This window comes from Schistocerca piceifrons, chromosome 3, assembly GCF_021461385.2.
Source record: "Schistocerca piceifrons isolate TAMUIC-IGC-003096 chromosome 3, iqSchPice1.1, whole genome shotgun sequence".
NCBI classification, from domain to species: domain Eukaryota; kingdom Metazoa; phylum Arthropoda; class Insecta; order Orthoptera; family Acrididae; genus Schistocerca; species Schistocerca piceifrons.
Window position 1 is genome coordinate 106,949,615 of NC_060140.1, and position 15,781 is coordinate 106,965,395.

General features: G+C 40.3%; 2 protein-coding genes across 7 annotated transcripts in view; one reads left to right on the forward strand and one right to left on the reverse strand.

The window, feature by feature from the left end:
* The window catches only part of LOC124787811 (dnaJ homolog subfamily C member 28), a 64,844-nt gene extending 61,204 nt beyond the window's left edge, over window positions 1–3,640 (forward strand). The window contains exon 6 of the mRNA XM_047254738.1: window positions 3,070–3,640. Coding sequence (XP_047110694.1) covers window positions 3,070–3,474 — 405 coding nt within the window. The 3' untranslated portion in view covers window positions 3,475–3,640. The remainder of the gene's footprint in view (window positions 1–3,069) is intronic.
* A 300-nt stretch (window positions 3,641–3,940) lies between these two features.
* LOC124787739 (trifunctional purine biosynthetic protein adenosine-3) overlaps window positions 3,941–15,781 on the reverse strand; it is a 111,435-nt gene continuing 99,594 nt past the window's right edge. For 5 of the 6 annotated variants that reach the window (XM_047254600.1, XM_047254598.1, XM_047254597.1 and 2 more), the window contains exon 19: window positions 3,943–3,979. The gene's annotated coding sequence lies outside the window, so the exon portion shown is untranslated. Of the gene's footprint in view, window positions 3,980–15,781 lie in introns of all 6 variants that reach the window. The other variant, XM_047254594.1, reaches the window with a different exon arrangement.

Consider the following 15,781-nt stretch of genomic DNA (forward strand, 5'->3'; position numbering starts at 1 on the left):
AGCAAAATGTTTCATGTCCTTTATTCAAACGTAACACTACTGCTTCTTTATCTAGGTTGTTGAACACATTAAAAACCTTCTTACTTGTTTTAGTTTCCCTTTGTACTTTCATAATCATTTTTGCTACAACTGCCACATGGTCACTGCTACCAGTTTCAATGTGGAAATCCTCAATGAGGTCAGCCGATCAAAGTCTTAAGTTTTCTGTTCTTTTATTTCTTCATTCTCTGATGAGATTAGAGTGAAGTAATAATACATAAACATGTTTATGATCATTTCTGGTCATATTTCTCTTAATTTTCTTTCTGTTTCTAAACTGTTGAGTAAAAAAAATGAAATTTAATTTTTGTTGACCAGATCTGGTCATATTTCTTCAGAACAAAGTGTAGTAAAAGATACTCATCTTTGATACATAAAATAAATTCTGTTTCTAATGTGAAATGTAATATCCAAAATTTCTGAGTTAAAATGTAACGATCACCAGAGATACTTCTAACCCAGCCAGTGTCGATCCATGGTCTGGATTTGTAAGAATTATAAGAAATATGCAGTTTATTTTGTTACGTCTAGTCACATGTTGTGTTTCCATTCAATCACATCATTTTGGTGTACAGTGGAGCTTGGTTATGCAGATTATTCTCCACTGTCCTATGCCATACTGTGCAGCTACTTCCAGTTTTAAGGATCAATTAATGGGAATCAGTTGATAATGTTATGTAGCTTCATAAGGACAGAGAATTGGTCATCATTTACCTACGTGCAAATTACTAATGATGTGCCATCACTATTTTCATCCTGTATAAATGACCTTTTTTGTTATACTAATTAAAAGAGCTATGTTTTTTTCTAATTAATCCAGCATTATTTGAAACAACTATATAAGCTAAGTGTGAAATTATTACTTCAAGCATATTCATCATACACTCCTGGAAATTGAAATAAGAACACCGTGAATTCATTGTCCCAGGAAGGGGAAACTTTATTGACACATTCCTGGGGTCAGATACATCACATGATCACACTGACAGAACCACAGGCACATAGACACAGGCAACAGAGCATGCACAATGTCGGCACTAGTACAGTGTATATCCACCTTTCGCAGCAATGCAGGCTACTATTCTCCCATGGAGACGATCGTAGAGATGCTGGATGTAGTCCTGTGGAACGGCTTGCCATGCCATTTCCACCTGACGCCTCAGTTGGACCAGCGTTCGTGCTGGACGTGCAGACCGCGTGAGACGACGCTTCATCCAGTCCCAAACATGCTCAATGGGGGACAGATCCGGAGATCTTGCTGGCCAGGGTAGTTGACGTACACCTTCTAGAGCACATTGGGTGGCACGGGATACATGCGGACGTGCATTGTCCTGTTGGAACAGCAAGTTCCCTTGCCGGTCTAGGAATGGTAGAACGATGGGTTCGATGACGGTTTGGATGTACCGTGCACTATTCAGTGTCCCCTCGACGATCACCAGTGGTGTACGGCCAGTGTAGGAGATCGCTCCCCACACCATGATGCCGGGTGTTGGCCCTGTGTGCCTCGGTCGTATGCAGTCCTGATTGTGGCGCTCACCTGCACGGCGCCAAACACGCATACGACCATCATTGGCACCAAGGCAGAAGCGACTCTCATCGCTGAAGATGACACGTCTCCATTCGTCCCTCCATTCACGCCTGTCGCGACACCGCTGGAGGCGGGCTGCACGATGTTGGGGCGTGAGCGGAAGACGGCCTAACGGTGTGCGGGACCGTAGCCCAGCTTCATGGAGACGGTTGCGAATGGTCCTCGCCGATACCCCAGGAGCAACAGTGTCCCTAATTTGCTGGGAAGTGGCGGTGCGGTCCCCTATGGCACTGCGTAGGATCCTACGGTCTTGGCGTGCATCTGTGCGTCGCTGCGGTCCGGTCCCAGGTCGACGGGCACGTGCACCTTCCGCCGACCACTGGCGACAACATCGATGTACTGTGGAGACCTCACGCCCCACGTGTTGAGCAATTTGGCGGTACGTCCACCCGGCCTCCCGCATGCCCACTATACGCCCTCGCTCAAAGTCCGTCAACTGCACATACGGTTCACGTCCACGCTGTCGCAGCATGCTACCAGTGTTAAAGACTGCGATGGAGCTCCGTATGCCACGGCAAACTGGCTGACACTGACGGCGGCGGTGCACAAATGCTGCGCAGCTAGCGCCATTCGACGGCCAACACCGCGGTTCCTGGTGTGTCCGCTGTGCCGTGCGTGTGATCATTGCTTGTACAGCCCTCTCGCAGTGTCCGGAGCAAGTATGGTGGGTCTGACACACCGGTGTCAATGTGTTCTTTTTTCCATTTCCAGGAGTGTAATTCCCAGAGCTCATGAGCCCAGTATGCACCACTAAGTCCATCATTTTCTTCTAAATCTGAAACCGGACTTCCTTTCCTGTTTATGATATCAGTTCATTCTACTGATTCACATTGTCAGTCTTGGATCTGATGTAGCATTTACATCTTCTTTTATGTAAATGCAAGTTAAATGAAAGCATACAATCAATTACATATACTAAATCAGAGAAAATAATTTTTTTTTTTTTTTAACTTTTGCAAACCTATGCCTACATCAGCATCAGCAATTGCCAAAACACCCTTAAGATATTGGAATATCAGCATTTGGTAACTTTTGGTGTTAGATGGCATAACATGATATTTTTTTAAAGTACATCTGGTGCAGTATCATATTCTTACTTTATTCTGAAAATCTGTGTCCATGAATCACAAATCTTTAGGCTGAAAGGTTTTTGGCAAAGATAAATCTCATACATCTCCTCCAGGAAAATGAAATGATATAAAGATTGTGAGAAATTCATTCACAAACTTGACAGGTGAACCTTAGGAAGCGGATGTAACAAATTCTTATCTAAGCTCAAACTGCAGGTGCATTATATTGTGACTATTCATGCTGTGCCATATCTACATCGTGTTTGGTAACTGTTGACAGGTAATATTATTTATTTAATACCTAAGAACAAGAATTATTAGAGCTCTCAAGCTGAATAACAATAATTATTTACTTTTTCTTATGTCGGGTAGGTAATGATAGATAATGGCTATGTGCCAGAATGGATTACACTACAAAAGGAAATTAAAATTGATGCCGCAGAAATTCGCAGCAAACTTTCAGAAGTACGATCAACTCTTGGAACAGAACCACTTACAACTGATGAAGTACGTGTGTGGAAACAGGCAGTCTGTGATCAGGAGCAGAGTGTCAAAAGATTAAATAAGAAAATTAATGATTATAATCTTCAGGTCCCTTTACTAGAGAAACAGAAACTCTTGTTCCAAATAAATTTGGAAGCTGAGAAAATATTAAAGAATGGTAAAACCAAATTTGATGTTGTTAATAAAAGCTCTGGTGCCAGTGAGGATAAATATCAACATAATAATTCATCAGTTCTCAATATATTTGACTATTTGTTTGCAGGCAAAGTATGAAGTTCAGTTATGTTTGTCGTTGCTGTCCCCATACAAAGAGAACATGTAAACACACTTATGTGATGTGTAATGTGATATTATGATTACATAAAGTTAAATGATGTCAAATATTTATTTTTGTAGTAAAACTAATAATTTTCAAATAAATTACGATTAAGACAATGTACTATCATTGTAATTTGGTTTCTAAATTTTTTATTGTTGATTATGGGCATTCTTATATAAGTGGCACGTATTTCACCTCTGGAATTGACTTGTATGTATGAAAAACAGTTGTATCATGTCTTGAAATCCACTTTATGTTATAGGCCCCTTTAACTGGCTGGGCAAGTCAGGTCACACCTCAGAGGAAAGCAAGGACATATCATGTCTACTTCTGGTGTTCAAGCTAACCATGTTGAGGACAACAGTATTTTCTCCTTCCCGCCCCCCTCCCCCCCACCTGTCTCTCTCTCTCTCTCTCTCTCTCTCTCTCTCTCTCTCTCTCTCTCTCTCTCTCTCTCTCCCCCCCCCCTCCCTCCCTCACCCATTGATTTTGTTTGACTTGAGGTATGATATAAAGAGCCATCGTCATACCTACTGGGCTGGTGAACTGAGAGAACTTGGGGCAATGGTCTTAGGCCATGAGACATATCCAACTACTTCCTATTTAGGTTTCTCTCAGTTATTTCATGGCTGCTAGAGCTTCCAAACCTTTATTGTCAATGGTGTAATGAAACAACAAATTGTTTTTCGACCTATTTATGTGCAATGTGTTGACGGTTGTAGTGTTTCGGGATATTTGTTAACATCCCAAAAGACCATGGGAAAGCTGTCGACAAGAGATGCTCGTGAGTAAATTGAATAAGGATAAATGTAGTGGGAAAGGGAAACTTTGAAACTTCCTGGCAGATTAAAACTGTGTGCCCGACCGAGACTCGAACTCGGGACCTTTGCCTTTCACGGGCAAATGCTCTACCATCTGAGCTACCAAAGCACGACTCACGCCCGCCCCTCACAGCTTTACTTCTGCCAGTATCTCGTCTCCTACCTTCCAAACTTTACAGAAGCTATCCTGCGAACCTTGCAGAACTAGCACTCCTGAAAGAAAGGATACTGCGGAGACATGGCTTAGCCACAGCCTGGGGGATGTTTCCAGAATGAGATTTGGAAGGTAGGAGACGAGATACTGGCAGAAGTAAAGCTGTGAGGGCTGGGCGTGAGTCGTGCTTCGGTAGCTCAGATGGTAGAGCACTTGCCCGCGAAAGGGCAAAGGTCCCGAGTTCTAGTCTCGGTCGGGCACACAGTTTTAATCTGCCAGGTCAGTTTCATATCAGCGCACACTCCGCTGCAGAGTGGAAATCTCATTAAGGGAAACTTTGTGCTTTCCTTTCTTGTATGCAATGAATGTGGAACAGTGGTGGAGCCGGCAAGAAGGGGACCAGTGAAAATGGTATTACAACCACTGGTCATCCAGGAGTCATTTGTGCCGTGGTACAGCAAGTGCCTGAATCTAAGAGCCATGGGGTAGACGACGCACCAACAAGGGGGTAATGGACAATTGGAGAGTGATAATTGTTTTTCTGGTTTTTCTCTCAGGTCCTATAGTGTATGTGTACGGATGTTTGAATGTACTCAAGAGAGTGGTAAACCATAGCAATTGTTAGTTGTATTGAGAAAAGTAACAGTGAAAATGTTGGACAAAATATACCCCTGTTTGTTAGCGGTTTGGCTATTTATTTAGTAGTGCGATAGAGAGAACTTGCAGAAGCATTCCAGGAATCTTCACCACAGTTGGATCGACAGGGAGGTGGCACGGAAGGATCCGGACCACCAAAAAACAACTCTAAGAAGAGAGGATGAAGGTAATACTACTTTCATACTGCCCAGTTATATCAGCCAGGGATGCAACTTCCCGCTAGTTCTGGTAGAAGACCCACCACAAATCTTACAAAATAAACAACAGCAGGAAAAGAAGGAAAAATACACACCATATGGTGACAATGGTAAACACGAATGGAGAATGCACCAGCAAGAAAGTACAGAAAATTTACTAGTCAGAATTATGACTCCAAAGGATAGAAGACAGAAGTTGCCCCTGGCAACTAGTGATCAACAACAGTGCCTTATAAAGCACATAACAAGAAATCAAAAATAATTAAGAGCTTCTTTTCAACGAACTGTCTAAGAAAGAATAGTAAACACATAATGAATGGAAAATATAATTTACTGTCATAAATCTCAAACAGAAAGAAAGAAGAAGACAGTGGCAGCAAAAAGTGCATGCGCATATTACAAGCAATGAGTGCATGGAATTTGTTTGAAACTTAACAAATTCGTTTCAACTGGGTAACGCATGTGGCGGACGTCAATCTGGCGGGAGTTATCAATGCTGAGTGGCGAGCAGTTACGCGAGTATGGGGTGCTGTGTTGTCCAGTCAGTGGCAGCACGCAGCACAAGAGCAGACGTCAGCTTCAGCCCAGCTACGACTTCGGCTGTTCTACAACCAGCACATAGTTCCCAGTTGTGCAGAAGGGTGAGCCGTGAACGTTTAGAAAGTAGAAACAGTTATGTGAATATAGGGTTTAATGTTAATATTATCGATTGGTAATAAATAGTGCATGCCGATCACAAGAAATATGGCAATGCAAAATGAGGAGTTAAGAACTAGAAGATATAATTAAAGAACAAGCAGTGAAGGATAAGGAAGGATGGAAACTGGAGCAAGTTGAATTAATTAAGTCCTTTAAGGAACAAATTACTGAATCAATAGATGACATAATAAGCCATAAAATACAAGAGGTTACAGCTAACTTAGAATCTGACTTTAAAACACAAATTAATAATATAAACATTAAAATAATGGAAATAAACTCTAAAGTAAATGAATTACAAGAATTTGTTCCGGTAGAGGTACAACAAGTAGTTAAACAAGTGTTAACAGATGATTTACAAGAAAGTGTTCATAGAATAACAATCCGACAGTGGACTGACTATGTAGACAACGTGAATTCCCAATTCCAAACGGTACAAGCTAGTATTGCAGACGTAAATAAGCATATTATGTCCATACAGAAAAATGCTGTTATAGGGACACCTGATGCTATGAAACATTTGGAAAAAACGTTTACAGTTTACTCATACCACAAGAAGTAGAAGACAAAACAAAAATAAATAATGACAAAATCACTTCTGGGGAAGGTACAATTGGCAGTAAACAAGAACTAGATAGAATATGGGAAGCAACAGATGATAATAAAAAGGAATTAGAAAATTGTAAACCTGAAACTATGACAGGAGTAACTAAAGATGTAACAGAGAATTTATATATAGAAAATGGATTTAATTTAGCAAAGCAATTTCCAAAGTATAAACCAGACACTGATGTATACCAAATTTATTTTTTACTAGTATTTGCCAGATATTTACGTAAAAAGTGGGATGACTTAAAGAAAATAGATTTCACATTAGGATATTTAATGGGAGACACTGCAGAATGGGGAAATGCTCATGCAGAAGAATTTGAGGAAAGCTTTAAGAGGAAGTACTGGTCATCAAGTTTTCAAGAAAAATGAATCTTAAAGTTATTACACCTTACTCCATACAATAATTCATGGGGCACAAAGGGGTACACAGTATGGCGTATGACAAAATCGAAGTACTTAGATGATCCGATAGATGAAATGTACTTAGTAAAAGTACTCATTAGACGTTTACCATTCAACACGCAACAAGAAATATTGTATAGAGGGTGGAAAACCGTGAACGAGTTATTAGCGTTTATTGAAGGTTTAGACACACTGATCACTGAAATAAATGAAATTTATTCAATGAATGATTGAAATACGGGGAATACGAATAACAAATCCTTTCATAAAACTCACAGGTGTTTACACCTCAAAACCAGTAAATAAATATGCAACAAAATAGACAGTTATAAGCTCTATGCGCAAATCTTACAAAATAAACAACAGCAGGAAAAGAAGGAAAAATTCATACCACGGTCTACCTTCCACCCTTCATCAGGCATTGGTTCTTTACAGGTCTGCTTGGAGGAATCTCCAAAAGAATATCAATACTGGTTTTAAAAACCAAACACAAGATATTCCATGGAAATCTATCAAATATATGCACCAATATGCTCTTTATTGCAGTCATAGGTGAAAGCAATAATCATTTACTGCAGATACATTTGCAAGCACCAGAAGACGCTTAAGTTACAAAGAAAGAAAATCTCTACTGAAACAAACCAACAATTAAAGAGAATACCAGAGTTTCAAGAAAAAGTTATATAAAAACAATAGAATATGTGATGAAGAAAGCTGGGATTTCTTTACTTCCGCTCTTATTTCTCCATCTGCCTCCTTGAAGTCATTTTTTCATTTTTGACTAATTACCATTAACATACATGAGTATAATCTGCATTTTCATAAAAGAGAAAGGGTGGCCCTCAGTTAAGAAGTATAGCACCTGGTCTAATTTTGTGCTTAGTTTTGTGTATGTAATCAATTTCCTAATATATTTTGACTATTCCTAGTTAATATTTTGGGTCAATGGAAGCGTCCGATACCACCTGTCTGCTTTGACCCATGACGTAAGGGTGTTGTGCTGTGTGACATCATTATGGCATGGAGTTTATGAGTTGGTTGTGTTTGTAGATGTCGTCTTGTTGTGTATGATGGTGCCCTCTGCTGGTGTGTGTGTGTGTGTATGTACTGAGTGTAATATGTTGCACTGGGTTCATTTGAGCCTTGGTGTTGGATGTGTGAAATTATTGGCAGCGTTTGTAGTTGGGGACGTAAGGGTTGGAGCTTTTCCAGTGAGTTAACATTTATTTTTTTTTTGTTTATGTGTTTGGTGCTACTGGTTTGCTGTCTGTGATGCAGTAAGACGTTTAATTTATTGTGTGGCTTCTGTTGTTAGGTATCGATATGACGATGAAATATAACAGTTCTATATTGTGGCTGGATATCGAGGAGAACATGTTGTCTGTTATTAAATTCCTCCAGTTATTTGGACCGCTGAGATTGCGAAGTGTAGTATTTGTCACGAGCACATAAGGTTGACCAGAGCCGTCGTCTCGGACCAGGGACAGGTACATGTGGTGGTGTGTGTGTGTGTGTGTGTGTGTGTGTGTGTGTGTGTGTGTGGGGGGGGGGAAGTAATTGTTATTTTGCGTTTATTCTTCTTGAATTGTCATATTTTGTGTATTTATGGTGTACTAAATGTGTTTTAAATTATGTAGGGATGTTTGATTTTTATATTGAGGGTTTTTTTTTTTTTTTTTTTTTTTTCCACAGGTGTTGGTTTTTTGGTATCAATAGTTGTGGTTGACCTACATAGGTCGAGGGAAAAGACCGATTCCAATTTTTATTGTTTTAGTTGTAGGTATTGGTGTTGTGGTATTGCCAACTGTGGTCAAGGGGAATGTCTGATTCCAATTTCGCAGTTTTTAGCTGTAGGTGTTGGTGTTTTGGTATCGTCAGCTGTGGTTGACCTATATAGGTCAAGAGAAATGTCCGATTCCCATTTTCTTAGTTTTTAGCTGCAGGTGTTGGTGTTTTGGTATCGCCAGCTTATATAGGTCAAGGGAAATGTCCGATTCCAATTTTCGTAGTTTGTAGGTGTTGGTGTTTTGGTATCTTCACCTGTGGTTGACCTATATAGGTCAAGGGAAGTGTCCAATTCCTATAGATGTTGTTGGTGTAGTAGAATGTTGTAACGTTGTTTTCTTTTTTGTCATTTTGTGTGGTTTGGGATTGTATTGTGCTTTTTTACTGTTATACGAGGGTTATTCCAAAAGTAAGGTCCGGTTATAAAAAAAAAAAATCAAAATTAAAATGTTTTTTCAAAACAATTGTTTTATTTACATTCCTTACATCTTTATCTATTTTTCTACATAACTTCCATACTTATTTAAACATTTGTCACATCGTTCAACAAGCTTTTGAATGCCCATGTTATAGAAATCGGCCGCCTGTGACGATAACCAGTCCTTAACTGCTTCTTTCACTTCATCATCTGTGTCGAAGCGCTTGCCGCCGAGAAACTCCTTTAAGTAACGGAACAGGTGGAAATCACTTGGCGCCAGGTCCGGACTGTAAGGAGGATGGTCCATCTGTTCCCATCCAAATTTCTTGATCAGAGCTTGCGTTTCATTTGCAGTGTGGGGTCTGGCATTGTCATGCAACAACAAGATTGCAGACGACAAAAGACCACGTCGCTTATTCTGGATTGCACGTCGAAGTTTAGTCAGGGTAGCGCAGTAGGCGGCTTTATTAATCGTTGTTCCTCTCTCCATAAAGTCGACTAACAATACTCCACGTCTATCCCAGAACACAGTCGCCATAACCTTACGTGTTGAGATTGTCTGCTTTGCCTTGACCTTGACTGGCGATGACGTGTGACGCCATTGCATTGACTGACGTTTAGACTCTGGAGTGATGTGAGAAACCCATGTCTCATCCCCTGTGACAACATTGTCTAAAAGACTGTCACCTTCCTTATGATATCGCTCCAAAAAATCAAGAGCAAAAGCCATTCTTTTCATTCGTTGGGGCTCAGTAAGAAGCCTGGGAACCCAACGGGCACACAATTTGTGAAACTTCAAATGTTCAGACACAATTCTGTACAAAGTTGTTCTACTCACATTCGGAAAATGCATGTCTACGTCTGTAATAGTGAATCGGCGATCTTCACGAATTTTTTTGTCAACCGCATTGACCAAATCGTCTGAAATCACTGATGGTCGGCCACACCGTGGTTCATCGTGCACATTATCCCGTCCTTCATTAAAAGCTCGCACCCACTTGCGCACTTTACTGTCACTCATTATGTTAGGACCGTACACTTCAGTAATCTGCCGATGGATTTCCGCCGCTGAATTGTTTCTTGCAGACAAAAACCGTATCACTGCCCTTACTTCACAATCGGCGGGCTGATCAATTGTCTTAAACATTGTAAAGTGACACTGTGAACTACACTCAGCAACAGTAACAAAGCGAATGGCGGCGTTTGACGCGCAAGGCTTGCTGGGAGTCGGCGCGCATGCGTGTTTTGTCATTGGCGCCAAATTTCAATAGTTACGGCGAATCGGACCTTACTTTTGGAATAACCCTCGTATTTTGCTTGTCCCCACCCTAAAACCCCCAATTTCCCATATTGTACTGTTCTTTTGAGTGTATTTTTGAAGAGAGATGTTATTGTCACATTTATATGTATTTTTGTGTTTGTCACTGTGTGTATTTAGTGACGTCATAAGCGCCATATTGGAGACGCTTAGAATAGCCATTTCCGCCATATTGATGACATCATGGGTCAAAGCAGACGGGTGGATTCGGACACTTCCGTAATCCCAAATCTTTTGTTATAGGGTTCTCAGTAATTTTTTCATGATGTAGATTCTATTATTGACCTACAAACAAATATAAATGCTGTACTAATTATAAACATTTGGAAGAAGAACTACTAGGATTATTAAAGTATTTATTTGGCTCCATTCGAAAACGTATTAGCAAAGCCAGCCCTTAATTAATTCCAATATAATTACCAGGTTTGTCAAAAGTATTGTTTGTATAACTATACATGTTAATTATTTAAACAAATAATTCGACCTAACCTTTGTGGTAGAAGTAACTGTTAAAAAGAAAGAATTTTTTATGTATTCATTTAATTGAATGAGTTACATTTTAATTGTAATTTCTGTAACTTCAAAATCGAACAATGTGTAGTTTCAGTGCCTATTACAGTGAGGATATATTAAGGCCCGATTTTTGGTCCCGAGACAGTCAGTCCACGGCTGATTTTCAGACGGGAAGTCTGTATGAATTAGAGCAATGTGTCAACTGAACAGTGGAATTAGTGTAACATAAATAGGCTGTGTTTTAAAACAATAACAGTATCTGTTCAATTTATTTCAGAAATAGTGAACTGTGTGGTTGGGTATTTACTGGTCATAGATGTTCAACAGCAAACTATTGTAGCAGTATGTTGATGTTTACCTGCAAGCTATTGATGGGGCTTTTCATTTACCAATAGTGAACTGGTCATATAACTGTGTAAGATTGGAGGGGTTGTGAACAGTGAAAGTAAAGAACAGTGAAACGCCACTGTGCAACTGTCGGCTACATCATTTACAGTAGTCAGTGTTGAACTTCCACCCCCAATTTTTCAGCCGGTGTAACAATGCAGTATGTCGACACCGAGGACTATCAACGAAGAAAAAAAGCAGGTGAACGTCATAAATATACTAAATTAAACAAAAATATCTGAGGAGAAATCTGAGAAGATACAATGCAAAATTGGTAAGGAAAATAAATGAAAAACAAAAATAGGACCATGAAGAAAACCAAACAAAAGCTATGATACATAGGCATTGCATTTCAATTGATTTAATTTTTGATTTTGTATTGATCCAGTTTTATCATACTCAAACTGCGAAATTGATATTGAACATGTCAGCATTACACCGTAAGTAATGAGAGAGAGAGGGGTGGAGGGGAGGAAGAGAGAGGATTGTACAGTCACTGGAAGATTTCTTTAAACATTTTTATAAGTCAAGTGACTGTCCAGAAACATAAATAGTACAGTAAACTGTCAATTATCAGCTTTGCGGATTATCCGCCGTCTAATTCTCTCACTTTTCATGCTGTTGAAAATTTTTGTTTAACCCAGGAGTAGTGATGGGTGAGCGATAATCTCATGTTACAGCACAAGTGTAGTAAGCAATGTGCTTCTCAAATACTGCAGGTGCTGGACAGTATTTTGTCCCAAATAGTGTAAGAAAATTTGAAATTGGATTCTAAAGTACTTTGTAAGTACCGTATTTTCACACACACTATGATGGTTAAAGTAGAATTTATTATAAACAGTAGTTGATTGATTTTAATTATGACATTGTAATTAATTTTTGTTTTTGAACAATGCTAATACAGGGTGGCGCAGATGGATCGGGTGGTTTTGAAGTGGACTGTACGTCTGGAGGGGGGGAGCCAGGTGTTCGGCGACTTCGTCCTGTGGTGGGGGGGGGACGGGAAGTTTCAGTTGCAGGCTGGCAGTCAGTCGCGATGGCTACGTGGTCCGTTGAGCATCGTGTTTTCGCAGTGGAAGAGTTCATACGCAATAACGAGTCAATTGTTGCTGTGACGCGTGCCTTTCGCCGGCGTTTCAACATCCCACCTCGCGGTAGTGTTCCTAAGCGAGATACGATATTGAGTTGGGTGCATAATTTCCGCACTACTGGTTCATGTGCTCCAAAATGGACGCCTAGACCGCCAACAATAACAACGCCTGAGAACGCGGAGCGTGTGAGACGCGATGTCACTGCGAGCCCACGTCGATCAACGAGACGTCGTGCTCAAGCTCTTGGAATGTCACGTCGGAGCTTTCAAAGGATTCTTAACGAAGAACTGAAATTCCACCCCTATAAAATCCTGTTGGTACAGAAGATTCTCCCAACAGACCATCTTCAAAGGCTTCAGTTTAGCCAACAGATGTTGGAGTTATTGGAAGATGTAAACCTGATTATCATGATGTCTGGCGAGGCTCACTTTCACATTAACGGATACGTAAACAAGCAAAATTGCCGTTACTGGGCCGACACTAACCCAAGAGATCTACACCAACGGCCTCTCCATAGTGACAAAGTGACGGTTTGGTGTGGGGTTTCTAAGGTAGGGATAATTGGTCCTTACTTTTTTGAAAATGAAAGGGAGCAGGCGGTTACTGTTAATTCGCAGCGTTATGTGAACATGATTGAAGATTTTCTTCTCCCACAACTTGAAGAGAACAATTACGACATGGGCAATATGTGGTTCCAACAAGACGGGGCAACTGCACATACCGCTAGGATATCAATGCAAGCTGTACGCGCTCTGTTCCCTGGCCGTTTGATTTCCCGTAATGGAGATGTCCATTGGCCCCCTCGCTCGCCGGACCTCACGGTATGTGACTTTTTCTTATGGGGCTATTTAAAAGCAAGGGTCTACATGAACAAACCCCGGACCATTCAGGAGTTGAAGGCAGCAATTCACACCGAAATCACATCAATTCCTGGTGATGTGCTTGAGCGGGCAATGCGGAACGTTAAGGACCGACTCCAAGAATGCGTCGCTCGAGAAGGAGGGCATTTGATGGATGTAATTTTTAAAAACTAACATTACTATTTTTTTGTTAATAAACTTCCATTGTAACTACACGTTTTGCACTTTATTTCAATCCAATACCTTTACAATTTGACAAGTATTTTAAAACCACCCGATCCATCTGCGCCACCCTGTACATTAATTGCAGACTATCTGCTTCACGGTCTTTCCGGCACAGCTGAAAACCACAAAGGCAACACTACAGTAGCTACTTTATCCAGGAAAGTGTGTGTGTGTGTGTGTGTGTGTGTGTGTGTGTGTGTGTGTTTAGGAGGACATGAAGAGGAAACCCTGGAAGAGGTTATTGGTATAGTTGTTAATGGCTTTGGTGGTGGAGCAAACACATTTGCTGCAGATGCCAGTGCTGTAGGGAAATGAAGAATTTGATGTGGAAGGTTGGCAGCTGTCAAAGTGTAGATATTGTTGCGTAGTAATTGGTTTAAATACATTGTGTTTTGAATATGGACTTCAGTGAAGTGGAGATCAACATCAAGGAATTGGAATTTGGATTAGCAAAAGGACCAGGTGAATCTTAGTTGGGGAAAAAAGTTAAGTTTTTGGAGAAAACAGAGGCATCATTCTTCACCATGAGTCTATCCACAAAGATGTCATCAATAACTCTGTACCAAGGTAGGTGCCTGGCTTCTGTGTCTTGAGGGATGTGTCTTCCATGGACGGATGAAAAGGCTGGTATAGAACACAGCCACCCCGGTTCCCATCGCAGTCTCTCTTGTTTGTTTGTAGATCTGGCCCATGAAAATGAACTTTATGGGTATGGATAAAGTTGACTAATTTGACAGTAATTGAGATTTTAGAAAGACTTTCAGGTCGTTGGTGGTGTAGGGAGATGTATTGTTCTAACACTGAGAGAATGTGTATTGGGGGGGGGGGGAGGAGTGGGGGGAGATGTTTGTACAAAGTGAGGTCACTCTGATCGTGTGACAAAACATAACAATTATTGCAATATCGTGAGAAAATTTAGTTATTTGTGTTAATATTTGTGCCTCAGTGCGTCATACATTGCATCATTCATACAATTCTCTTAGGAGAGAAAACCCATAAACTGGCACTGTGTTTAGTGAAATGGCTCACATTTGGAAGGACAACAATTCTACACCTATACCCGAACTCTGCAAACCACAGTGAAGTTCCTGACAGGGTGATTTTTATTGTGACACTTATTCGATTCAGGTATGTATTATGTGAAGAATGATTGCTTAAATGCTTAGGTTCATGCTGTAATTAGTCTACGCTTGTCTTTGCTGTCCCTGTGATATGATATGATTCCAAGATTCCTCTCTTAAAAAGCTTTTTTTTTTTGGTATCTTTCAGGGATCTACAATATATAATGGTTAAAAGTCCAGCTAACTCCATCACAAATTCTATATGGAATCTGATAAGGACTCCATTGGGCCCTGAAACTTTGTCCAATTTTAACCATTTTATTTGTTTCTCAATGCTATTCACACTATTATCTGTGACACTCAGCTTTGCAGTAGTGTGAGAATTAATCTGGGGAAGTACTCCGTGCAGTTTGTTTGTAACGGAGCATTTGGAAATTGAGTTCAGATTTCTGCTTTTGGTTTGCTACCCTCAATTTCAGTTTCTGTATCATCCACAAGTGTCTAGTCAGCAACTTCAGTGCCACTGACCAGATTTTTTTCCTCCTTGTCCTGAGAGGTTTTTCTGTAAGGTTCTTCCACAGTAGCCATCAAAGGCTTATATAGCCATATCCTTTGTTTTACATCCAGTAGGTATTTATCTGTCTTGTGTGCGGTCAATTAATGTTTCATATTTGAGCCTTGGTTGTTCTCCATGGTATTGCTCAGAGGTAAATGTTTTGAGTTCCTCTTTGAAATATGACATTGCTACCTCTTTATCTAACTTACTGAACATGTAAATCTTCCTACGTTTTAGCTGTCCTCTGTACTTTTATAATAACTGTAGTTAGAACTGCCACATTGTCACTAGTACCAGTCTCAACATATTTAGTACTGTTTTATTGTCATTGGTACCAGTCTCAACGTATTTAGTACTGTTTTGCAGAATGTAATGTTACATCCACAATTTGCAAAACTATAACCATCCCAGTCAATTTTGTGATCATTACAGTCTCCTCCAATTATGACAGTGACTGGAGAACATACATACTACCAAACTGAGGTTCTCTCTTTGATTACGTCTC